The sequence below is a fragment of the Phaenicophaeus curvirostris genome, chromosome 1, assembly GCF_032191515.1.
Source record: "Phaenicophaeus curvirostris isolate KB17595 chromosome 1, BPBGC_Pcur_1.0, whole genome shotgun sequence".
Classification (NCBI taxonomy): Eukaryota; Metazoa; Chordata; class Aves; order Cuculiformes; family Cuculidae; genus Phaenicophaeus; species Phaenicophaeus curvirostris.
This window is the reverse complement of record NC_091392.1, coordinates 203,558,938-203,585,618: the sequence shown is the minus strand read 5'-3', so window position 1 is coordinate 203,585,618 and position 26,681 is coordinate 203,558,938. Positions and strand designations below refer to the sequence as shown.

Below are 26,681 nucleotides of genomic sequence, written 5' to 3'. Positions count from 1 at the left end.
TCACTTCACCCAGGCATTTTGACAAACTTCATATTGTTTTTCTCTTGTCCCCCACCAGGAGGCTATCATCCAAATAATGAAAATGAGGAAGAAAATTACTAATGCCCAGCTTCAGACTGAACTGGTAGAAATATTGAAAAACATGTTCTTGCCACAAAAGAAAATGATAAAAGAGCAAATTGAATGGCTTATAGAGCACAAATACATCAGAAGAGATGAGTCTGATATCAACACCTTTATATATATGGCATAAATGGAGGAGTCTGCTGGATGCTGAGAACGTAAATGGAAGGGTGCTTGGACAGACAGCTGCACCAGTTTGTGCTGCAAAAGGACTGGTTTTGACTTTCGTTACATATAAAATCCCTGCCTTACCTTACAGAGGACTATATTTTGCCAATCTCATTCAGCTAGCATGATGGCATTCCCTTCATGTTGCACACTTTTAACAGCATGCTGTTTTGTGGGAAACTTGCATTCATGAAGAGCCCATTGTGAACTTTTTAAAGTAGATTTGATTTACACCCACCAGGAAGAATACAGGTTTGGGTTTTTAGATGACCAGTACTTGCACAAGGAAAAAATATTCAAATATTCATGCACTGAGGAACTGCTATTAGTTTGGGTTTGGGTTTTTTTGTGTTTGTTTTTTTTTTTTAAATGCAATTAGGACTAGAAGTAGCACTTTCACTTTTGTGTTTTGGATCAACAGAGTAATGTACTGTCCATCTTTTGATCCTTTTTATGTAATAACATTTGAGAGACACAAACACACTCATCAGAACTGATAATGTATTTGTTACAGTTAAAACCTGTTGGCTAGAGCAGTGCTTCAATCTAGTAACTGGATTTCAGTGATCGACACAAGTGACATAAAAGTAATTCCAAGTCATGGGTGACATTTTTCCTTAAGCAAGAGATCATTGTTTTTAAATTGTTTGACATAAACAAGTGGATATATGTTATTTGTTACCTTATTTGGACAGATGATTTCCTACAGTCCTTTTTGAGAAGGTAAAGCTTTCTTGAATGATACTTTGCTCTAAAAGCCTTTTCCATGGGTGGGTCTGTTATACCGAAAAGAAATATTAAGTGTATTTCCTTGTACATTTAATATTTGTATTCCAAATATTTAAGTATGGCTACGTATATCTGAATGCATTAAAGAGTAATTGATGCACAGCTCCCTCAGAAAGAAAATAACACTTGAAGATCCCTGTACTAATTCCTCATTGGTAACTTTATCTATACATGCAAGGTTAATCCAGTTGGACTGGTTTGTTGCTTGGAAGTCAACATCTTTATATGAAAAACAAACCCTCTGCTTTTCATTTTGAAACTGGTGAGGAAGGAAATACAATTTTAATGAAAATAGTAAAAAGCTGCAGAAAAATACCTTGTTTAGTGTATGCAGAGAGAGTGCCAAATACACATCAGGAATTGCAACTTTTTAATGTTACCTCTTCTGTTTTCAATCATCTGAAGTAGTCGTTTGGCACTGCCTGCCTCTCTGCTACTCTGAAATGTCCCAGCATGTACTGGAGTGATAACAGGAATCACTGGAACAGAGTGCCTGTCTTGGGACAAAAGGTAAGTTGTGCTTTACTCAGTTCTGTGTGAGTATTCTGTAAATCGCAAGTGTGAGATTTTTATTTTAATTAACCAGTTCAAGTATAATATCTAAAGGTCTCATCTTAGATGATTGAAAGGGGGAAGAGCATGCAATTAACTTTAGTCAAAAAGGAAAATCTAGTAAGTAAGAGGAGAGTTTTGCTTTCACGTGGTTGCAGTAAAGCATAGAAGTAAGAGTGGTTTCAAAGCAAGCTGTACACGAATGGCTGTTTGCACCCTTAAACAGGCTGCCTGCTCTAGTACTAATGTAAACACCAGTGTGACTGCCTGAGAACAGCACGTACTTGGACATTTATTGGAGTAAGAAGTTTTGGGTAGTGAGGTCTTCATGAAGAAGAGATGGAGAGAAATCGAGACCTGGCCACTAACAATTGATTGAAGTCCCACAGCTTGTGTTTTATGCCTTTATTGATGCTCAAAAGCAGATGCTGTTTAAAAATATTGCATCTTTTCTGTTGGCCCTGTGGTGTTGTGATTCAGAATCAAAAGCAAGTGGTGCTCTGTGTAGTTAACCCATAAAACTATTCCATCATTAGAAAATGAAATTCTAATAAAAAACTTTGTGCTGCAAGACTTTCAGTCTTTGTAACTTGAAAGTAATAAATGCTCTCTTGGGATAATTGTGGGAAAACATGACAGTCTGAGCACGTTCTTCAACGTAAAAAAATTCCAACCCTTAACCAGAGAAAAACAGATGTTGAAATGGTCATGGAGAAAGAGCTGCTAAGGGGGTAATGCTGATTTTGAAGCCATTGGTTTAGGTTTGAGAGAGACATTTAAGAGACTGCATCTCGGATATAAGTGTTTAGGAAGTCGGAGTAAATGCAGGAAGCAAGAGGTTGCTGAAAGCTGAGGAGCTGCCTGTTCCCTCAATAAATATAAAATACTACAACCTAAACATTATCTATGTATTTCTCAACAGCTGGGATGCAGAAATACAATTGGTAATGTGCCTATGACGCGGTCATTTTTCTTTAAATACATACTGGAAATGGTCGGGTTTTTTATTAAGTCTGAGACTCACACCAGCAAATTTGTTAGAGATGCAGAATCATGTTTAGCGTCCTTCATCAGGTCACTTTCACCAATATGCACTTAAAACTAGTATCACCTGGGGCACAGGGAGATAACTGGGGTAAGCTGTTCTTTTGGGGAGGGTAGAGTTCAGATCTATATGAAAATGAACTATTCTTCACTTGCAATATGGCAACAACGCACTTTTAAAGCTGCAGTTTTTAGCTCTGAATATATATGTCCAAAGACCTAGCTTAAAGAGGTGCTGCATCTGAAAAACATGTTGCCACACACACACTGCCACGGTGATAGCGATGGAATGAAACCTGGTGATGGGGGGGTGGGAATCACTCTTAGTGGATTTAATTAACAAATACTGTTAAATCTTTCTCTGTCCCAACAACGTGATGAGGATCTCAGTTGCAATTCTGAAGTCTTCCATTTTCCTCTTTCCACAGTTGGTGTCCCTAGTTTCTATTTTTAATCATCTATCTTTCATTTGTTATGACTGTAATGCAATTACATTTTCAGAAGACAATGTGACTTGCTCATTTTCACCTTTTTAAACTTAATATCAATGTTCTGAATGTTCATTTGTCACATTTAGTTGCATTGGGATGCCATTGTCCTGTCAAATGCAAATTTTAAAACTAATTGGCAAAAAGGTTTGATAGTTTTACAGAAAGATTTGCTATCTTAAACACAAACTGTTTTCTATTTTCATCCAAATGACTGGGATGCTATCTTTGTAATTCTTGGAGGTCATATTTGTGAAATAAAACAATACATGAAAGCTTTCCTGTCATATACACTATGTGTAGTCTGGGGTGTTGAGCAAACTTGAGTTCCTGAGTTGTAATATCTCTCTACGTATGGTATTTACAATTTTGAATGTGTGCCACTACCGAGATAATGATGCTGTACAATTTTGAATGGTGGTAGTTTCAGTCCAGCTGAACTATTTTGATGTATTGCTTAATTTTTGAATTTTATTTTTTAAGTTGTATAATTTATTTTCTTGCAAAATAAAAATGTAATATAAAAGACTACTCATTTAGCCAAGGTAGTTTGGTGTCTGCAAAATTTTTAAGTTGAATTCAGGTGCTGCTCCTGAAAAATGCCACTGTATGAAATTTGCCTCTAAGTCCCAAGGCCTGTTATGATCAGATTCCTGGAAAAAACCAAACAAAGTTAAAGACTTAGATTTCTTTTGGGCCCTTACTACAAGAAGGACATTGAGGCCCTGGAGCATGTCCAGAGAAGGGCAACAAAGCTGGTGAAGGGGCTTGAGCACAGGTCTTAGGAGAGACAGCTGAGGGAACTGGGGACCTTATCACTCTCTACAAATACCTGAAAGGAGGTTGTAGGGAGGTCTCTTCTCCCAAGCAGCAAGTGAGAGGACAGGAGGCAATGGCCTCAAGCTGTGTCAGGAGAGGTTCAGATTAGACATCAGGAAAAACTTCTTCACCGAAAGAGTTCTTGGGCACTGGCACAGGCTGGCTAGAGAGGTGGTTGATTCCCCATCCCTGGAGGCATTTAAAAGACTGGTAGACGAGGTGCTCAGGAATATGATTTAGTAATGGAGATGGTTTTTTTTTCAACTAAACTATTGTTTTCTTGATAGGATTATTCAAGTACTTAATGTCTCATGTAGAGCTAGATACTCTTCCAAATTCTATCTAAAGATGAGCTGTAGTCTTTCAATTTAAATGTTATCATAGCCTGCCACACTACAAGTGTGGCTGGGGGTGCCTGAATTTGTCATTCATTAAAAGGGTTCTGTCTCTGTGTAGTTTACTGGAATAGGCTTGGATTGCTGAATGTTTTGGCTGATTTGTCTCTGAAATTATGACTGCCTCTGAAAATTAACTGGTGGTGTCATCAGACTGGTGACATGGGGATCTTCAGGTACCTGATCCCACAGGGAACAAACAGTGATGTGGAAAGAGTTGATGGCCTGAAGGAGTGCTTTTACTGTAATGGCTTTTCTTCTTTCCTTGTCCTTGCCTTTCAATGTGAATCTCTTTTTATGTTTCAACTCCTTTTTTTTCTTTAAGTGCATCAAGTAATGTCAGTGTATTGTGCTTTCTGGAATATGCAGAGGTTAGAACTATTTGTATGCAATAAGTAGCTATTTTTGAGTGACTACTCCATGCTCATGGTAATTTGAAAATGGGCAGCTCCTGCAGGCAGAACTTTGCTAGCTGCTGCCATTAGTTCTAAACAGTTGGTTTTTTTCACTGTTGGGGAAAGCATCATCTTTTGCAACAATGGTTTTCCAGGTAGAATTGTCCTCTAGAAATAAGCCATTTACCAAAGGAATTGCTTAGCTGAATCAACTCCTACCAGTTTCACCTGATCACAGTTTAGGTAGAGACACTGACCTAAGTATGAAAGGCTCTAAGCCTGCTTCATTATTTGGATAAACAAAGAACTTGGCTTTTTTAATTTCTTTTGTTGCTTTATGTGTAAACATGTCTCTGTAGGTGTAGATATGGTGCTTGCATTTCATCCTCATTTAATTTAGTGATGGAGATCCACAATGTAACTTCAGTTGGATATGGTGCTCCAAGCCCTGCATGGGATTGTAAGAGAGAGCAGTTGGGGGCAGGTAGGCTGCTGCTTCGATCTGCGGATCTGGGACACAATCAAAGTGAATTCTACCTCCTGAGCCAAGGAAGAGCAGCACAGTGTGGTTGGTTTTAATAGTCTAGAAGACTGAAAACTGGCAGCTTTGAAATTAGCCCATTATAGTTGTTCTTGGTGAGAAGAGATGGACTAAGGTTTTCTTTCTGCATGATTTCCCTGTTTTTCCTAAGCACAAGTCTTACGAGGAGCAGCTGAGGGAACTGTGCTTGTTTATGCTGGAGAAGAGGCTGGTGGGATACCTTATTGCTCCCTGATGAGAAGATGAGAAGAAAAGGCCTCAAGCTGTGCCAGGGGAGGTTTAGATTGGATATTAGGAAAGATGTCTTTACCAAAAGAGCGGTGAAGCATTGGAAGAGGTTGCCCGGGGAAGTGGTGGAGTCTCCATCCCTGGAGGTGTTCAAAAAGCATGTAGATGTGGCACTTCGGGACATGATTTAGTAGGCATAGTGCTGTTGGGCTGACAGTTGGACTGGATGATCTTAGAGGTCTTTTCCAACCTTAATGATTCTATGTCTTTAAGACCACAGTCTGATATTATGAATGTATAGCTCAGGATTTGACATCCACGGCTGTCATTGGTTTCTACTAGTGAAGACATGCAGGAGGTGTGGGAATTTCCTTCATCTTCTATAGCAGGCAGGTGGAACGTAGCTCAGGCCTACGTGATATGCAGGTTTTATTGCACCAAACAAGTATGTTACATGTGGCCTCAAGCTCCACCAGGGGAGATTTAGGCTGGACATTAGGAAAAAATTCTTCACAGAAAGGGTCATTGGGCACTGGAACAGGCTGCCCAGGGAGGTGGTTGAGTCACCTTCCCTGGAGGTGTTTAAGGCACGGGTGGACGGTGTGCTAAGGGGCATGGTTTAGTGTTTGATAGAAACGGTTGGACTAGATGATCCGGTGGGTCTCTTCCAACCTGGTTATTCTATGATTCTATGTCATAAGGAAGACACTGTGGCCCAGATGAAATTCACCGACAGAAACAGAGTAGGACCCAGAAATGCACTTAAACATTTAGAATTGTAATATTACAGGTAATAAACTAAGAGTATAAGCTTAAGTCTAGAGCAATACTAGCATCCTGTAAGAGTTTGTGAGGGACTATGCGACCTGTCCAGAGTTCAGTGATAAAGTTTTTTAAATGCTTCCACAAGGTTGCTGTTCAGTGATAAAGTTTTTTAAATGCTTCCACCAGGTTGCTGTAGGTAAAGTTTTTGCAGATGCTCTAGTGCTTGGAGGGATTGGATCCATGATATTATGTGGACATCGGTAGGGGACTCAGACCAGCTGAGAGGAAGCTCTGATTATGACCCGCTTCTCTCATTCTCCTATAGTCCTTCCTGGAGTGATAACATCTGGGATAGCAATCAGTCTAACTCCTTATCTTCTTTACCTTTGGTCACTGGCACCACTGATAAAGGACATGGTGGGTTGCTTTGGCCCCCCCACCGGTACAACCTCCACCACTATGTAGGGATCTGAAAAACTCCAGGGGCGTAGATCAAGCCATTTCCAATACACAAAATTTATAGTTCCCCCATCCATAAGTCATCCAAGTACAATATACATTGGTTTCTATTCATAAATCTTATTAATACTCCTGTTTTCACGATTACCTCTAATTCTTTGTTCTGTGGCTATGGTGTTACTCTGCATAGCTGTGTTGATGTAGAATCATAGAATAGTTTGAGTTGGAAGGTACCTTAAAGATCATCTAGTTCCAACCCCCCTGCCATGGGCAGGGACACCTCCCACCAGACCAGGCTGCCCAAGGCCCATCCAGTCAACACGGGTTCACAAAAGGCAGGTCTTGCCAAACTAACCTGATCGCCTTCCATGACGAAGTGACTTGGCTGCTGGATGAGGGAAAGGCTGTGGATGTATCTTGCTGGACTTCAGTAAAGCCTTTGACACAGTTTCTCACAGCATTCTGCTTCGGAAACTGTCAGCCTCTGGCCTGGACAGGCGCACGCTCTCCTGGGTGGAAAACTGGTTGGATGGCCGGGCCCAGAGAGTGGTGGGAAATGGTGTGAAATCCAGCTGGAGGCCAGTGACAAGTGGGGTTCCCCAGGGCTCAGTGCTGGGTCCAGCCCTGTTCAATGTCTTTATCAATGACCTGGATGAAGGCATCGAGTGCACCCTTAGCAAGTTTGCGGACGACACTAAGCTGGGTGGAAGTGTCGATCTGCTGGAGGGTCGGGAGGCTCCAAAGGGATCTGAACAGGCTGGACCGCTGGGCAGAGTCCAATGGCATGAGGTTTAACAAGGCCAAATGCCGGGTCCTGCACTTGGGGCACAACAACCCTGTGCAGTGCTACAGACTAGGAGAAGTCTGTCTAGAAAGCTGCCTGGAGGAGAGGGACCTGGGGGTGTTGACAGCGACTGAACATGAGCCAGCAGTGGCCCAGGTGGCCAAGAAGGCCAATGACATCTTGGCTTGGATCAGAAACGGTGTGACCAGCAGGTCCAGGGAGGTTCTTCTCCCTCTGTACTCAGCACTGGTGAGACCGCTCCTCGAATCCTGTGTTCAGTTCTGGGCCCCTCACCACAAGAAGGATGTTGAGGCTCTGGAACGAGTCCAGAGAAAAGCAACAAAGCTGGTGAAGGGGCTGGAGAACAGGCCTTATGAGGAGCGGCTGAGAGAGCTCCGGGTGTTTAGCCTGGAGAAGAGGAAGCTGAGGGGAGACCTCATTGCTCTCTACAACTGCCTGAAAGGAGGTTGTAGAGAGGAGGGTGCTGGCCTCTTCTCCCAAGTGATGGGGGACAGGACAAGAGGGAATGGCCTCAAGCTCCGCCAGGGGAGATTTAGGCTGGACATAAGGAAAAAATTCTTCACAGAAAGGGTCATTGGGCACTGGAACAGGCTGCCCAGGGAGGTGGTTGATTCACCTTCCCTGGAGGTGTTTAAGGCACGGGTGGACGAGGTGCTGAGGGACATGGTTTAGTGTTTGATAGGAATGGTTGGACTCGATGATCCGGTGGGTCTCTTCCAACCTGGTTATTCTATGATTCTATATTCTATGATCCACCCTGGCCTTGAACACCTCCAGGGATGGGGCAGCCACAGCTTCCCTGGGCAACCTGTGCCAGTGCCTCACCACCCTCATTGTGAAGAAATTCCTCCTTATGCCTAGTCTAAATGTGCCCCTCTCCTATCACCACAAGCTTTTATGGACAGTCTGTCCCCGGCTCTCTTGCAGCCCCCTGCAGGTACTGGAAGGTCGCTCTAAGGTCTCCCTGAAGCCTTCTCTTCTCCAGGCGGAACAAGCCCAACTCTCTCAGCCTGTCCTCGTATGGAAGGTGCCCCAGCCCTGTGATCATCCTTGCAGTCCTCTTCCGGGCCCGTTCCAACGGCTCCATATCCTTCTTACGTTGAGGATTCCAGAACTGGACACGTTACACCAGACGAGGTCTCACAAGACAGGAAGCGAGAGGCAGAATCTCCTCCCTCAATACTCGGTGGGGGGTGACCAGGGGCCAGTTCTGTTCAGGGCTTCCCCGGGGCTCTGGGCCAATGGGAGCTGGGAGGGGGCGTGGCTTATCCTGACCCCGCCCCTCCCAGCAGCTCTGCCCCTTCTCGCTCAGCCAATAGCAGGGCCGGATTCACCACCGCCCCCACCCGTGGACCAATGGGAGCTGGCGATGGGCGCGCCTTTGCGCCTCCGGCCCCCGTCCTGGCCCCGCCCCTCCTGCCCCTCAGCCAATAGCAGGACAGGATTCACGATGACCTCGGGGCTCTGGCCCAATGGGAGCCGGCGGTGGGCGGGGCTTCACCGCCGCGGGGCGGAAGCGCGAAGGCGGCGGCGGTGAAGGTGACGGGGGGCGAGCATGGCGGCGGCCGCGGCGGCGATGCTGGCGTGGCGGCGGCGCCCGGCCGCGGAGCTGCTGCGGGTGAGGCGGGCGGCGCGGGCCCCTTCCCCTCTCGTCGCCCTCGTGCAGCCCCTGGGGCGCGGAAAAACTTGGCCAGGGTCGTCCCTGCGGCTGCGGCGGGGCGGGCGGCGCCTCCCGCCTTCCCCGCTCCCCTCGGCCCGGCGTGACCCTGAGGGCAGCTTTTCCCAGGGCCTCCAGACCGCCTGTCGCCTCAGCGGGCCCTTCAGCTCCTTCCTTGTCCCTCCAGAGCCCCCGTGTCCATCTCCTACCCCGGGGAAAAGGGGGCTGAGGGGAGACCTTATTGCTGTCAGCAGCTCCCTGAAAGGAGGTTGTAAGGAGGTGGTGCTGGTCTCTTCTCCCAAGTGACAGGCCATAGGACAGGAGGAAATGGCCTCAAGTTCACCTCGGGAGGTTCAGGTTGGACATTAGGAAAAATTTCCTCACAAAACCGGTTCTCGGGCACTGGCAGAGGCTGCCCAGGGAGGTGGTTGAGTCCCCAACCCTCGAGGCGTTTAAAAGATGAGGCACTCGGGGATATCGTTCAGTAGTGGACAGATGTGGTTGGACTCAATCGTCTCAAATGTCTTTTCCAACCAAGCATTTCTGGGATTTTTATTCTGCCATAAAGATGTGTACCAGCCAGAATCTTCATCCACCTCTTCAGCTCCTTCCTCTGTAATGTGTTGCCCTGTATCCATCTGCTACCTGTCTCAGCCATAAGATTAGATTCATGGAATGGTTTGGGATGGAAGGGACCTTAAATATCATTCAATTACACCCCCCTGCCATGGACAGGGAGACATCCCACAGACCAGACTGCTCAAGGCCCCATTCAGCCTGGTTCTGAATGCTTCAGAGCAGGGCTGTCTGCAACTTCTCAGGACAACCTGTGCCAGTGCTCCACCACCCTTGTAGGGAAGAAGTTCTTCCTAATGTCTAATCTAAATCTTGCCCCTTCCAACTTAAAGTCATTCCTCCTTGTCCTATCACTCCATGCCCTCATAAAAAATTGTTCCCCACCTTTTCTGTAGGCCCCTTCGGGTACTGGAAGCTGCTCTAAGGTCTGTGCGGTGCCTTTTCCTCTCCAGGCTGAACAACCCCAACTCTCTCAGCCTGTCCTCATAGCAGAGGTGCTCCAGCCCTCTGATCATCTTTGCAGCCTCCTCTGGACCCGTTCCAACAGTTCTATGTCCTTGTAATGTTGGGGATTCCAGAAATGGACACAGGAGTCCAGGTGGGGGTCTCATGAGAGCAGAGAAGAGGGGGAGAATCACCTCCCTCAAGCCGCTTGCCATGCTTCTTTTGTTGCAGAAGCACAGCTAGCTTTTCTTTTTTGTTGGGTTTGTTGTTTGGGTTTTTTTAATTATCATCTCTGTTATAGCATTCTGAATTTTTTTTATCCTCATTTTTATTCATGAAAAACCAATGAAATGAAACTGTAGACTCAAACCACCGCTGTTTTAAAAGCAGGCAGGTTAATTATAGTAATGAATGAACTGAAGTCCAGAGAAGCAGGCAGGAATGAGGAAACTTTTTCAGGATAGCACCATTCACTCACGCATTTAAACCTGTGTTATAAGTGTACACAGCAGAGCTGGCCAAAAGGAATTGGCTTTTCTTTTTAAACATTTATCTATTTATTTTTCAAAAAACAGTTTAACGCAGTTGTTATGATGAGTCTCTGCACTAGACTACACTTTTTTTTTTAAAGGCATGTTATGATTTTTAATTTAGTATTTTTTCTAGTGTTTCCTAGATATTATTTTTTTAAATAATGACTTGTATGAAAATGGCTCATTACTCAAATGTCATGGCATTGGCTTTCTTGATATGAGATTCAGAGTACTTTCTTCTTTTCAGGCTTTGAAGTATACAAGCCGTGGCTATGCATCACAGCGTACTTTAAATGTAAGTATAAAGCACCATCTGATTGAATAAGTCACTGTCTTAAATTTGTTTCCTAATCACTGATATTTTTAAAGAAGTTATCACAAGAAAAACCCTGCATTGAAGACCACGTGACTTGTGCCCAAGTCATGCTTTACTGCAAAACTTGAAATAAAAGTCAGATTTCCTTTTTTATTTTGGTTTGCTAATTGTTACGTGGCATGGGACAAAATTAGTTTAAAATAAGCTTAACTCAACTATTTACCTGTGATTGGAAAAAAAACCTTAATACTTTTGAGGTTTTCCTGCAACTTGCTATTATTACCTAAAAGATAAGGATAAGTATGTTACTGTCAGTGAAGTCGATTATGATGAAGAAGGGGTTACGGAAACAGACAGACCTTGTTAGCTTTAAACAAGTATAACTTTTCTTGTATTGGTTTAATTTTCTTCTAGTGTTGTCTTTCTTTGCTTGTCTCTCTAAGTAAAGAACTCATGGTGAGACCATGTAAAGCTTTGTGTCTAACTTCTGCTGAAACCAGCACAGTTGGAGGCTTTCATTGCTGCTTCTCAGTAGCTGTCTGGGGCAGGTAGAGGTCTGAAATGTGCATCTTCTTGGTGTCAGATTCTTATGCAATGCTCAGAGGGTTAGCAGGTCAGCATGTTGACATACCAGTAAAACTAAGAGGCAAAATAAGAGATCTTTTCTGAGCTACTAGATATAGGGCTGAATGTCGTACAATGTCTTAAACTACTGCTTACACATTATGCTGGGACCCGGGCTTTTGCATATGGCCAAGGATAGAGTCTCCGCAAGCTCTCTGGGCAACCTGTTTCGGTGTTCAGACACACTCACAGTGAAAAAGTGTTTCCTCATGTTCAGGGGTAACTCCTGTGTGTCAGTTTGCGTCTGTTGCCTGTGGTCCTGTTGCTGAGCAGCACTGAAAAGAGCCTGGCTCTGTCCTCTTTGCAACCTCCCTTCGGGTGTTTATGGATGTGGATGAGGTGCCCCTGAGCCTTCTCTTCTCCAGGCTGAGCAGTCTCAGCTCTTTCAGCTTCTGCTTGTATGTCAGGTGCTCCAGTCCTTTAATCATCTTCCTCACCCTTTGGTGGACTCTCCAGTATGTCCATGTCTTGGTCATACTGAGGAGCCCAGAACTGGACACAATACTGCAGTTATGGCCTCGCCAGTGCTGAGTAGAGGTGAAGGATCATCTCTCTTGAAGTGCTGGCAGTGCTCTGCCTAATGCAGCCCTCCTTTGTCGCCAAGGCTCATTGCTGGATTGTGTTCAACCTGGTGCCCACCAGGACCCCCAGGTCATTTTCCACCAAGCTGCTTTCCATCTTGCTGGCCCCAAACCTGTACTAGTGGCTGGAGTTGGTCCTTCCCAGGTGCAGGGCTTTGCACTTAAAATCATAGAATGGTTTCAGTTGGAAAAGACCTGTAAGATCATCTAGTCCAGCCATGGATTCAGCCCTGCCAAGTCCATGACTAGACCATGTCCCCAAGTATGACATCTACTTCTCTTAGTTGGGCTTCATGTTGGCCCATTCAGCAGCCTGTCGATGTCACGCTGGATGACAGAGTGACACCCTGGCATATCAGCCACTCCTCCCAGTTTTGTGTCAGCAGCAAACCTGCTGAGAATACACTGCTCCATCAGCTGCATCGTTACTAAAGATATTAAACAGCACTGGATCCAGTTTTGACCCCTGGAGTACGTCTCTAGTTACTGGCCTCCCACCAGACTTTGTGCCACTGATCCCGACTCTCTGGGCCCAGCTGTTCAGCTGCTTTTCAGTGCATCTCACTGTCTGCTCATCTAACACATGCTTCATCAGCTTTTATGTGAGGATCTTATGAGAGGCAGTGTCAAAAGCCTTACTGTAGTCTAGGCAGACAATGTCCACCGCTGTCCTCTCCCAATCCTGTCATTTCATTGTAGAAGGTTGTAGGGTTGTTTGAGCATGACTTCCCCTTGGTGAAGCCATGCTGATGACTACTGATGATTTTCTTGTTCAAGATTCTGGAAATAGTTTCCAGGATTAGTTGTTTTGTCACCTTCCTGGGGATCAAGGTGAGGCTGATAGGCCTGGGTCCTTCTTCTTGCTCTTCTTGAAGATAGGAGTGACATCTGCTTTTCTGCAGCCCTCAGGCACCTCTCACAGTTTCTGTGACCATTCCAAGATCGTTGAGAATGACCTTACGAAAGCATCAGGTCTGTCCTTCCTAAAGAGTCGATATACATGCATGGCAGCCTTGGGAACCATCCCACCATGGCTCCATGATCCCAAGATTGTAGTCCTGCAGCTGCACACTGATCTCCTTAGGTTTGTTCCTCATACTGCATGCATTAATAAAGACCATTTTAGTACTTTGAGATGCTTGCAGGATAAAAGGGAAACTGTGATATCAGTGAAAGAGTAAAAATGGGTAAATTTTAAAAATACAGGTATGTGTGTGCACATGCGAGAGAGACTGACTTCAACTTTATGCTTCTTCTCTTAGGAGGTGGTGATAGCAAGTGCTGTAAGGACACCGATTGGGTCTTTCCAAGGATCTCTTTCATCATTGCCAGCCACTAAACTCGGTTCCATTGCAATTAAGGGAGCAATTGACAGAGCAGGTATGTGTAAATATTTTTTTGAGACAAAGACAGTCACAAGTGGCTCAGTATGGGTCTGTGTTTTTTAAACTGCATGGTAAACAGAAGGTCCTGGGTTTTTTGCTCCTGTGGTGCTCCGTGTATTCTTTATCTGCAAATGGTATTTATGTGAAGTTGACTATTGCGCTTTGTTTCAATCTGCATGAAGTGCTGCTTCTAGGAACAGAATGTTACTTACGGATATCTATGCTAATCCAACTCTGATTAAACATACTAATTGTTTTTCTGGGATGGAGATTTATGACACACCTAAGCTGATGCAAAGGCTACTTGTTGCTGAAACGAGTGGCCATTCCTTTCCCTGCCCATTTTTCACATGGACACTTATGCTTGTAGGGAACCCTTGTGAATCTATTGATGGAATTAAATTAGCTCAAAAGTCTTTTTTGGTGAAGGGAGAGTTCATTTTCTACAAATTTGGCTTCTTGAAACAGCACATTACAAGAACTTGAACCCAAGAGATGCAGCAGACTCATTCTGTCTGTTGGCATCTAGGGGTGGCCTTGGCTCACCTGTTATACTGACAAACAAAATTGTTTATTTAGACATAGTTGTGGCAGGTAGAAAGTTTGGTGCATTTAACCATCCATGGAAGTTGAGCTTCTGAGGTGACCAGTGAGACTCAGAAATGTGCTGCTAGCACACAGGATGGATGTGGCACATTTCATCAGTCTTTGATAGAAAGCTTCAATGGAAAGGTTCGTAAAAGGGGGTTACGTCGTCCATGCAAAGAACCCTGAATCGAAACGCTTTTGTTTTATAGGTATCCCTGCAGCAGAAGTGAAAGAAGCGTATATGGGCAATGTCTTGCAGGCTGGACAAGGACAAGCTCCAACAAGACAAGCGGTCCTGGGCGCAGGTATAAATTCTCATGGTTCTGGGGTTAAAGGATTTCTATCGTTATGTAGACAGTGTAGATTACCAGGTTCAGATTAGACATCAGGAAAATTTTTTTCACCAAAGGGGTTCTCAGGCACTGGCAGAGGCTGCCCAGGGAGGTGGTTGAATCCCCGTCTCTGGAGGTATTTGAAAGGCAGGGAGATGAGGTACTCAGGGGTATGGTTTAGTAGTGGGCAGGTGCAGTTGGACTCTGTGATCTCAAAGGTCTCTTCCAACCAAGCAGTTCTAGGATTCTGTGATTATTGAGCTTTGAGTCTAAGCAGAATGGTGTCCAGCCTGTTGTCAAGGCAATCTCTGTATGTTTTTTTTTGCTGTGATGGGCAAAGGGCATGCGTTGCACTCATGTAAGCAGGCCTAACTGTGCAACCTCAGGAAGTGATTTTCATGTGCACAGTGTATGTTCCTGCCTATGATGTTTACAGAACCTGAAGAAGATGATATTGTAGACCAGGCTGCTGCTTCCAGGATAATGATGAGGGCTGCTTTTGGAATCTTTCTTGGAACAGACTTGTTTTTCTTCAGCGTATTATTATAATTAAGGGTTATTGGATAAAGGGTCAGTGAGTTCCTTCAACTGCAGATAAGGGTATGTCATTACGCTTATCTTCCCATGGATTCTGGAGCTGTCACTGGAAGGATTCGCTCTGTAATGTTAGCTGCAGCATGAATGTTATTGGAATGCAGGAGTTATTTTCTTATCCCCTTTGCTGTGGAGATGGGATTCCGTACCTTGGTGTGACTCGAGGAATGTCTGTGGCTCAGGGAAGAACTGGATACTTTCTTGGCGCTGTCCCTATAATTTTTCACAAGAGAAGGAACTGCTTCCATGTGAGGCAAAGGGATGAATATGGCTGTTTTCTTTTCCCTGGCTAGTTTCCCCATCTCAGTGTTGCTAGTAGAGCAGGAATACTAGAGAGTAAACCCAGGGTAGAGGCAGTGATGCAATGGTCTTGAGCCAAGCTGTACACAGCAAAGCCCAGAGCTATTGTAATGAACATTTAATAGCAACTCAGTAACTGTGTGAATGACACTGACACCTGCCTAGCACTTTTAGACTTGTTCAGTTTTGCATGTGTTCAGAGTTCCTGCACTTGTGGGGTCTGTTTGGTTGCCAGTTGCTGAATCCTACAGCTTGTTTATGCTTTTTTTGGTCTAGAACGCTTCTTGGAGGAAGGGATCGGGATGTCAGGAGTTGGAATAGTTCTGGACCTGCTTCCCTGATCTTCTGTCTCTTGGTTTCTTCACATGTTTACTCCTCTGTTGTGAGTCTGTTCTTGGAAGGAGAGAAACAAGAGTCTCCAGGACAGGCAGTAACTAGGGGTGAGGGTAGATAAATTGTACAGCAGGCTAAGTGGTGCAACTGGGCACCCTGGGCTTAGACAAAAATTGGTCCCATATGAAATGTTGATCTTTAAGGTCCCTTCCAACCCAAACCATTCTATGATTCTATGAAATATTGCTGAGACACGAAAAAAGTGTTAGCTTACCCTTTAAATAATACAGTTGTTTGTACAACTTTTTTGACTCAGGTCTACCAATCGGCACTCCCTGTACAACTGTCAATAAAGTCTGTGCTTCAGGAATGAAATCAATCATGATGGCAGCACAAAGCCTTATGTGTGGGAGTCAGGTACGTGAATTTCGGTGCTGTTTTATGAAAAAAAACCCACAACTAATTTGTAGATTCTGTCCTGTTAATGACTGTGCTCTTTGATTTGGGACTGTGTTTTTACTTGGGAAATTAAAACTAGCTCGCGAGGTTTTGTTTTGCTTATGCAGCTCATAGTCACCTTGGCGTGTTTTGGTTGAAAACAGAAAAAAAATTAAGTATTATAGTTAGGAAATTGCCAGATGTGTTTTTAAAGCTGAGCAAATAAGATGAATTTGTTGTTGTTATTTACATCCTCTCTCTACTGCTTGTTTCCCACCCTGCCCCAAAAAAATAATGGAGGGAATTTTCAAGCTTTCTGCTTTTAAATATTGAAGATATTTTTGTAGTCTTCGTTTTTGATGAAACACAGTTAATCCTGATTTTCAGACACTTCAAATGCTTAAATGATTTAAATACATATTGTAGCAACGTTGTTTCCAAGTACATTAATGATGTTTCAGGTTTCCACTCTTTTTAGAAGTGGAATGTATTGTTGCTGAATAAGAGATTTCATTGAAGAGCTTGATGGAGGGGAATTCCTTATCTCTGTCAACTGTGTTCTAAGATTCTCTACGTGATGGGGAAAATGGTATCACTTAACAGGAAGATGGGAGAATACATCATCTTCAGCAAACCACTAAATGCTGTGCAGCAAAGAGTATGGGAAAAGTGTGAATGTGAAGAAAGACATTTCAGTATTATTTTTAATTTTAACTCAAAGTGCCGTGGCAGCATCTTCCTTTCTCTCAAATGACAATGTTGTGGAGCACCTCTACTGTGAAGACAGGCTGAGAGAGTTGGGATTGTTCAGTATTGGGAGGAGAAGGCTCTGGGGAGACCTTAGAGTGGCCTTCCAGGACCTGAAGGGGGCTGCAGGAAAGCTGGGGAGAGACTTTTGACAAGGGCATGGAGTGACAGGATGAGGGAAAATGGCTTTTAATTGGAAGGGGGAAGATTTAGATTAGACATTACGAAGAAATTCTTCATGCTGAGGGTAGTTAGGCACTGGCACAGGTTGCCCAGGGAAGTTGTGGATTCCCAGACCCTGGAAGTGTTCAAGGCCAGATTGGATGGGGCCTTGGGCAGCCTGGTCTGGTGGGAGGTGTCCCTGCCCATAGCAGGGGGAGTTGGAACTGGATGATTTTAAGGCCCTTTCCTGGTTCTATGGTATTGTCAGTTCAATGCATATTTTTGGTTTACAAAATTAGTTATGTCGTTCATGAAAAAACTTTGTGGGGGGTTTATTTGTTTATAACAAAGTAAAAGATTTATGTTTTGTTGTCCTTTCTGTGAAAATAACACTATAGCTGAGTTAAGCAACTACTTATTGCCTTGGCCTTGCTCTGCAGAGAACAGCACTTTGTCCAGTGCTTACTGAAGTCAATGGAAATCTTGTCACTGGACTTAGAACCGAGCCCAGCATGTCTGTGTAAACAGCTACATTTGGATTTAGTAATTTACATCCAATGGCTTTGTGACAGTGGTTGTGTCTTTGATTGGTCTGTTAGACACAGGCCATGAACTCTGCAGAGAACTGGAGTTTTCAGCTGAGCTAATTGTAGAATCATAGAATGGTTTGGGTTGGAAGGGACCTTGAAGTTCATCCAGTTGCAACCCCCCTGCCATGGGCAGGGACGTCTCCCACCAGACCAGGCTGCTCAAAACCTCATCCAGCCTGGCCTTGAACACCTCCAGGGAGGGGCTACCTACTGCTTCCCTGTGCAACCTGTGCAAGTACATGACCACTCTTATCGTGAAGAGTTTCTTCCTAATGTCTAATCTAAATCTTCGCTCCCCACCCCCAATTTAAAGCTATTCCTTCTCGTCCTTTCACTCCGTTTTAAGAAGTCCCTCCCCAGCTTTCCTGTAGCCCCCTTCAGGTACTGGAAGCTGCTCTAAGGTCTCTGTGGAGCCCTCTCTTCTCCAGGCTGAACAACCCCTACTCTCATAAATGATGTGCCGCCAGTCTTAGCAAGAGCAGAGACTTGGCCAGTTATTAGTCTCTTAGAGGTATAAATTATGGGGGTGATTGGTATTTGTTTGGCTTTCCTCTCTGCAGACTGTGAGGTATCTGTGGCATGAAAGTCAGTGATTGTTTCCAGTGGCTTGAGTCAGTGTACATCATCATATAAACAATGGTATTAACTCTGTCTCTCTTTTATGGAATTGAAATGCCAGGGACTCTTGTTCCTCTGATCTATTGCTGCTTCCATATCTCAGCTGCCTTTCTGATTTATCTGCCTTTCCCGTTTGTCTCCAGCCTACTTTCTTTTCTTTATTACTTGTGTCACTGTTCCTGGATCTAATTTATAACCTATTCTGAACTGAACCACTTTTTCTCTGACTCCTCTGGACCCATTCCAACAGTTCCATATCCTTCTTATGTTGAGAATTCCAGAACTTTATATAGGGATATGGAGCTGCTATTGGGAACAAAAACGAGAAATGTACAGGAAAAGAAACTGTGTAAAGTAAAACTTGTATTTGATCACAGAATCACAGAATCACAGAATAACCAGGTTGGAAGAGACCCACCGGATCATCGAGTCCAACAATCTTGGAAGCATTTGAAGTAAAGGCACCAGCAGCATTCCTCTTGCATCGTTCTGAAATTACATATGAGACAAAGTCCAGTTGTTCTGTCAAGGTGGATAAACTGTCTTCGGCTGTTGTTCCTGGTGTTTTCTTTTTAATGTGTAAATACTTTTTTCCTTTTTCTCTAAGACTCCTCAGAAATACGAAGCATTCGCACTTAAGCTTCTCCTAATATCTGTTCCTACAAGAAGTAATAGCGAATACACTGTGTTATTAATAATTTTAACTTGTTTCCTTTGAGCAGGACGTAATGGTTGCAGGTGGAATGGAGAGCATGTCTAACGTTCCCTATACAATGAGCAGAGGATCAACGCCTTATGGAGGAGTAAAGCTGGAAGATCTGATAGTAAAAGATGGGCTCACAGATGCTTACAACCATATCCATATGGTAAATATTCTGGCACTCTACTAAAATGTTGACCTTGGACTTGATGCACCTTTAAAGATCTTTAAATTATAAATTGTTATGAAACTGCTTCATGTAGCAAACCTAGAAATGAGGAATAACATTAATGGAGGAGGAAAAATTCTTCCATTTCCAGGATTCCTATAGTAGCTGTAATGGAGGGGGCTAGACAGAAGACCAAAACAGGGTAGCAAATTTTATGTTAATATTTTAGTTGTCTTTGATTGAAGTCTGAATAGCGTAGAGTAGGGATTTAACAAAATATTAAAGAATTCTGCCACTGCTATATTTCTTTTCAGTCAAGTGACTTGGTGTCTTTGAGGTTACCTACTCTGTGCAGTTCAGCAGGCTCTTCTGTTTGTTCTCCCTCCTCCAATGTACATATTTCACATCTTCTGTGGGAAGGTTTGAGTCAGCTGATGTCTCTACCCTTCAGCACAGTAACTTGGACAAACAACTGCAAATTCAGGATGGGTTTGGAAAACAACTGATCAGAAAATAGTGAAGAATAAGTGCCAGGGAAGAATAGTTTGAAAAGAGAATGATTGCTTTCAGCTTGTGAATATTTCTGACCTTTGCATATGGTAATTCGCAATCGTAGGATATTATTGATGGGTCACTTAGTGCTCTTGCTGCTGTACAGGAAAGCATCTTAGGAAGAGTATTCTCCTGTGATTCATATATTAGATGGAGACCTCACTGCTTCTCTGTGATTTATTCTTTTTGCAGTGTGGCACACTCTGCGTAGGCTGTTGGTTGAAATCCACTCCAACATTTAGCCAAAATGGATTTTGAGTGTGAGGATTTTTTATAGGAATGCAAATAGTGGCTTTGCTGTTTCCTGTACCTGGGAAAAACCTTGAGGAATGGGTTATGGAATGATAGAATGGTTTGGGTTGGAAGGGACCTTGAAGATCATCTAGTTCCAACCCCCCTGCCATGGGCAGGGACACCTCCCACCAGACCAGGCTGCTCAAGACTTTGTCCAACTTGGCCTTGAACACCTCCAGGGATGGGGCACCCACAGCTTCCCTGGGCAACCTGTGTCTCACCACCCTCAGCATGAAGAATTTCTTCCTAACGTCTAATCTAAGTCTTCCCCTCTCCAATTTGAAACTATTCCCCCTCATCCTACCACTACATGCCCTTGGAAAATGCCCTCCCTGGCTTTTCTGTAGGCCACCTTCAGCTACTGGACAGCTGCTCTAAGGTCTCCCTGGAGCCTTCTCTCAGCCTGTCCTCATAGCAGAGGTGCTCCAGCCCTCTGATCATCTTCATGCCCACCTTTGGACCCATTCCAACAGCTCCATATCCTTCATACGTTGAGGATTCCAGAACTGGGCACAATACTCCAGGTGGGGTCCTACGAGAGTGGAGTAGAGGGGGAGAATCCCCTCCATCAGTTTGCTGGCCATGCTTCTTATACCCGAAGTTCTTATCACATGCAAAATTTTAATAGATTTGGACAATATTTCAGACCCTTTTGTCTTCATAATAGCAGCTGCAGGTTGCTTGGAAAACTTTTAACGGTGAGAATATACAGGAAGGCCCATCCAATGGCTTTAGCAACTTACTCCTGTCTGTGCTTTGGCAACAGACTAAGCTGCTGGTGCTATAGAGACTTTAAGTTCTTTAGCTGCATAGAAGTGAACTTGCTTGTTTGAAGAACTGGAGGAACACGGTGCTCAAGGGTTGTGAGTTGATTCACTGAGGTCTTTTACAAAAATGAGAGGTGGAACAATCTTTCAGATTGGCTACATGAGTATCTTTTACTTTTTTTGTCACCAGATATTTAGATAGTGTTGTTAACTAATTATGATTGCATAATTATGATGGTATAAAATAATTTGAGTGTTTCATTCTATGTATTTCACTCTAGTTATTAGACAAAAGGCAAGTGTACTTTTATTTCTGCAGTTTATACAATGTCAGATCCTGAAGGGTAAAATTGCCCTGTGTATTCACCTGTTCCTGTGACCTCTGGAATAAATAAGCTAGTAGTGGAGTGAAAATACCAGTAAGATGATGTGAAATACTGTTTAGTCTCTGAAGGTATCAGTCCTAAGAACTTTAAAATTTATTTTTATATCCAGTTTTTAATGTTAAAAAAAGACTTGTAGGGGAAGTTCCTTCATGCTTTTAATAATCTGGATCCAGAAAACATTTACTAAATCTTGAGTTCGTATTCCAAAAGCAGGAGTTACTGTGTGATCATGACTGCATAATTTGGAATGGACACTGAATATTAGTTATGTTCAGTTCTGGGAATGTGCTGGTCGATTTTTTTCAGCTACATTGGTAGTTCACATCTCCAAAAATACCTACCCTAACGTGCCTGGTTTTCTTCAAGGGCAACTGTGCTGAGAATACAGCGAAGAAGTTTACTATTTCACGAGAGGAACAAGACACTTATGCCATAGGCTCTTACACAAAGAGCAAAACAGCGTGGGATTCAGGAATATTGAAAAATGAAATAGTTCCTGTCACGATTTCAAAAAAAGGTATTGTGGGAAGGTGTGATAAAATGAATCGTGCTTCTCGTTGAAAGTTGTAACATTATGTTCAGTGCAAACTGTGTTGTTTAAACATGCAGATCTCAGGAACATTAGTTTTAGGTTAGCTAAAAACTTTGTTATGCACACTTTCTCAGGAACAGCAGTCAGTGACCTCTGATCTGGTTTGGGTTTTAATATTTCTTTGATGTTACATGCTGTATCGTCTTCCTTTTCTATGTAAGTGGAAGACAAGCTATTGAATTGAGCTAGTATGGCTTGAGGACATCTGTGCTCTAATTACCTTAAAGATATGATTCTATGATATGATCTTTGTTGCTATCATTCAGCCACCAGGAGATGATACAAGAAGTAGCTACTACTGCAAAAAGTGGAACATTCTGATTTAAGCCTAATTATAAATTGGATTTACTGTGAATAAATTGGATTAAGCAATATTTTTTTGTCAATTATCATAAGGACATTTCTTGTCATGTGTTTTACATGCATTGACCTTTTTTCTACTGCAATAAGTTGTTTAAACAAGGCAGTATTTAAGCAAAATTCTGTGTTAGCATGTTGTAAAAATGAACTGTACTATAAAATACTGAACCAAATCTGCATTTCAGGAAAGCCAGATACAGAAGTAACAGAAGATGAAGAATACAAACGTGTTGATTTTAGTAAAGTTCCAAAGCTGAAAGCTGTTTTCCAAAAAGAAAATGGTAAGTATTGTTAAATAAACTGCTTAATTTTCTACCAAGTGCTACGGTATCTTGTTATAGCAAAGAATACTGTTCACAAGAGGCTTGAATGCCCAACAGTGGTCTGTTAACGTTTAAATGTCTGCTAAGATAAAAAGAAACATGCTTCACAACAGCATGAACTGGCTTGGATTAAAAGATGGCCCAAGCACCTTAAACTGGTGGAAACCTCTGTTTTGGAGGTCTCATTTAGAAAGACTGAATCAGATTGGCTTCAATAGCCATTACCTTGGTCTCCAGCAAGTACAAGCTCTTGTTTAGTGGGAACTGGAGTGCCTTTCCATAGTTACCTGTTACTTCCCTGTAATTGTTAAAAAAAAACCCAAACACAACAATGTTGCCACTCATTCACTACCCTTTTTGAGCTGGAATTCTCTGTTACTGCCCACAGTGCAGCTGGTGTGGAAGGTGTGATATAAACTGCCACTTTGATAAAGATAGGAATACATGGGATTGTACTTATGATCACACTGATTTAAAAATCCCTCCTTTTTAGTTAACCTAGCACAACAGATATCACCATGTAGTTGAGCCCTTATGTTCAAGGGCTTAACGTAAGAAAAAAAAAAAATCGTTAATGGGATATACCTGAGCTGTATCACACTTTCCGCTCTGTTTAAACAGTGCTTTGTCTTTTCTAGGCACAGTTACAGCTGCTAATGCCAGCACTCTGAATGATGGAGCAGCTGCGTTGGTGCTGATGACTACAGAGGCAGCCAAGAGACTGAAAGTCAAACCATTGGCACGGATAGTAGGTAAGATTTTTCTTTGCTTATCTTTGACTGTGGTCCTTGAAAAATATTCCTGTAGGATGTGCCCAGACTGGGAGTCCTTTTTGGCTGGTTGTCTGACGTTCACGGGATGAAAAAAGGTGAGCCCTTAGGTGTTATGGTTGCATATTCTCAATGCAGTCCTTGAAATATCAGTTGTACAAGCTGGCCTTTGATCATAAACAGAGTTTTCTATATGGAATAATATTAAAAATTTGAAAATGTTGTTACACGGCTCACTTATGGCACTAAACCTCAGCTCTATCTATTTCATTATATTCAGAATTTTTCTATCTTGGCTGGGTTTGTTGCTTGCAAAAATAAAAATCATGTCAGGTAAACCCAAAAGGTCTTTCAACGGCTTTTGTGATTTTTTTACAGCTTTTGCAGATGCTGCTGTCGATCCTATTGACTTCCCAATTGCACCTGCATACGCTGTTCCCAAGGTACGACTAAAACTGAGTGTCTGAAAAATGACACAATTCCTTAGTACTGGATCATTGGTTCATCCCTCCATGGATCATCTTGTAATTAAGATCAAAATTATAATTATGTCATAAATACAAAGGGCACGTTTTTCAGAGGATCAACTCCAGAATGCAGATTTTCAGAGCAACAAATTTCTTGCACTTACTTTGAAAGATGATATTCTTTTACACGGTGCTCACCAGCTTTGGGCTTGTTTACACTTTGGAGGCTTTGCAGCCTAAAAGGCAAAATAAATATGGCTGTACGAGTAGAGATGAGTTTGAAAATGAACTGGAGATCATAGGATCATAGAATGATTTGGGTTGCAAGGGACCTTAAAGATCATCCAGTTCCAACCCACCTGCCATGGACAGGGACACCTCCCACTTGATCTCCCCATACAATTTGGCCTTGAACACTTCCAGGGAAGGGACATTCACAGCTTCCCTGGGCAACCTGTTCCAGTGCCTCAACACTCCCACTGTGAAGAATTTCTTTCTAATGTCTAGTCTAACTCTTCCCCTCTCCACTGTGAAGCCATTCCCCCTCGTCCTGTCACTACATGCCTGTGTAAACGGTCCCTTCCCAGCTTTCTTGTAGCCCCCTTCTGGTACTGGAAGGCTGCTCTAAGGTCTCCCTGCAGCCTTCTCTTCTCCAGGCTGAACAACTCCCAACTCTCTCAGCCTGTTCTCATAGCAGAGGTGCTCCAGCCCTCCGCTCATCTTCATGCCCTCCTCTGGACCCATTCCAACAGTTCCATATCCTTCTTATGTTGAGGAGTCCAGAACTGGACACAATACTCCAGTGTGTACAGAAGATGAGTGCGCTGTTACCTCACACTATACATCAGTCTCAATGTACTTCGTGCTGCAGCAGACTTGGTGTGTGATGGAAACCTACGCTTGGCATAGGACACTCACCATTTCTTCTTTGTGAAAACTCAAGTTTGTGCTTCATTACCTCAATTTTGCATTTTCCCACAAAATAAGGAGGTTCCAAAATGTGGACTTGACTCAGACTATGGGCAGCCTGAGTCACCAAATTCCAAATAGATCTAATTATTCCTGCAATGAGCTTCCTAGTTTTTTCATAGCAGTAATTTATATTATTTCTAGATTCTAAGTGAGACAGGCCTGAAAAAAGAAGACATTGCCATGTGGGAAATCAATGAAGCCTTCAGTGTTGTTGTGCTGGCCAATATTAAAATGCTGGGTATTGATCCACAAAAAGTAAATATTAACGGAGGTGCCGTCTCTCTTGGACATCCAATAGGGTAAGTAAAATAAGTGCTGGGTTTTGTTCTGCACAGAGGCATTGTTTTCTTGACACTGCTAGCACATTAAGCTCTATTATCAAATTAAATGCAGGGAGGAAGGGTAACAGAAATTTACTATCAAGTACACAGTGACTTAAAGCAGGCAATGAATTCCAGGGCACCTTCGAAATAGCATGATCCCATTTTTCTCTTCACAGTTAGTCATCACCTACTTTATAAAGAGCTTGTTTGTTGCCATAGCCATGTGAATCAGAGAAAATGGTTTGGGTTGGAAGGGAACTTTAAATAGTTTCCATTTAAAGAGCAGCCTTCCAATACCTGAAGGGGGCTACAAGAAGGCTGGGGAGGGACTTTTGACAAGAGCCTGTAGTGACAGAACAAGGGGAAAGGGCTTTAAATTGGAAAGAGGAAGATCTAGAGTAGATATGAGGAAGAAATTCTTCACAATGAGGGTGGTGAGGCAGTGGCACAGGTTACCCAGGGAAGCTGTGGCTGCCCCAACCCTGGAGGTGTTCAAGGCCAGGTTGGATGTGGCCTTGAGCAGCCTGGTCTGATGGAAGGTGTCCCTGCCCAGAGCAGGGGGGTTGGAACTGGATGATAACTTTAAGGTCCCTCCCAACCCAAACCATTCTATGATTCTATGAATTTAGAAGTCAGATTTCACACATGAGGTAGGTCACATTAGTTACTGCAAGGTATCTAGTTGTAAGCAAATAGGAAACAGTTTGAAAGTAATTGTTGCTGTTGATTTGAGTCTTGTTGGAGGCTCCTTACCTTCTTTGAAAGAGCCTTACTGCTTGTAGGCATAATTGGTCATTACAGACTGACTTCAGAGGCAGTTTCATTTTCTGGAAGAATCTCAGACATGGAGTTTTTCTCAGTGTATGGATAAAGATCTTTCTGTTTAAGTACTGCAGCTAGAGATTAATAACCTGTGTTTTATCTAAACGTAGCTGAAAGGGTTGGTTTGGTCTTTTTGTTGGTGTTGTTTTTTTCCCTCCGGTGAATCAGTTCTGTATTCTGCCAACTGTCCTGGGTTGTTCTAATGAAGAATTTCCTTTAAACTAAGCTATAAATGTTCTTTTTTCTTTTATTTAGAATGTCTGGAGCAAGAATCGTTGTTCACATGGCCCATGCGTTGAAACAAGGACAATATGGTCTTGCAGGAATTTGCAATGGAGGAGGAGGTGCTTCTGCAATCTTGATAGAGAAGTTGTAGGCCCAAGTAGCGCTGGAAACCTTTAAAACACTCTAATCAGGACGATGTGTGGTACCTGTTACATCTTATTTATCAAAGTGGATGAACTTCTTATCTGCTGTTCTAAAATTTGTTAGAACATCATTGATTATTGATAGACAACTAGGGTTTTCTTACTTTGACTCCATACAAGCTTTTTATACAGTATAAATAAAAAATGCCCCATGATATGATAATGTCTTGAGATCTGAAAATAAAGAACATTTGTGAGCTGTGGCTCCTTTCTTACTGATGTATGGTTTCTCCAATGCCTTTGAAAAGGAACTCTGGTAACTGCTGTAGTGCTGCTCTACTTGAAGCAGCTACTTTCTTACAGTTTTGTTGCATAGTTTTCCTGGATTATTTCATGGAAAAAATAACTGCACTCTGAGGTCGTTTCT

At 43.0% G+C, this 26,681-nt stretch overlaps 2 protein-coding genes across 2 annotated transcripts in view; both read left to right on the top strand.

Moving 5' to 3' along the window:
• CUL5 (cullin 5) overlaps positions 1-3,695 on the top strand; it is a 38,112-nt gene extending 34,417 nt beyond the window's left edge. Inside the window, exon 19 of the mRNA XM_069883498.1 lies at positions 59-3,695. Coding sequence (XP_069739599.1) covers positions 59-253 — 195 coding nt within the window. The 3' untranslated portion in view covers positions 254-3,695. The remainder of the gene's footprint in view (positions 1-58) is intronic.
• A 5,377-nt stretch (positions 3,696-9,072) lies between these two features.
• On the top strand, positions 9,073-26,511 carry ACAT1 (acetyl-CoA acetyltransferase 1). Its single transcript, XM_069883529.1, has 12 exons — positions 9,073-9,189; positions 11,029-11,076; positions 13,565-13,682; positions 14,485-14,580; positions 16,151-16,251; positions 19,112-19,255; positions 21,624-21,774; positions 22,395-22,490; positions 23,171-23,284; positions 23,681-23,745; positions 24,883-25,040; positions 26,142-26,511. Exons 1-12 carry the CDS (start codon positions 9,127-9,129, stop codon positions 26,260-26,262), a joined length of 1,275 nt encoding a protein of 424 aa, XP_069739630.1. The 5' UTR covers positions 9,073-9,126; the 3' UTR covers positions 26,263-26,511.
• Positions 26,512-26,681: the final 170 nt, after the last annotated feature.

Bases quoted from the DNA above. Each gene is read 5' to 3' on its own strand.
- ACAT1 (XM_069883529.1), top strand. From the start codon at position 9,127: ATGGCGGCGGCCGCGGCGGCGATGCTGGCGTGGCGGCGGCGCCCGGCC. The intron at 13,683-14,484 runs GTATGTGTAAAT...TTTGTTTTATAG, and splicing joins GGGAGCAATTGACAGAGCAG to GTATCCCTGCAGCAGAAGTG. The intron at 21,775-22,394 runs GTATTGTGGGAA...TCTGCATTTCAG, and splicing joins TGTCACGATTTCAAAAAAAG to GAAAGCCAGATACAGAAGTA.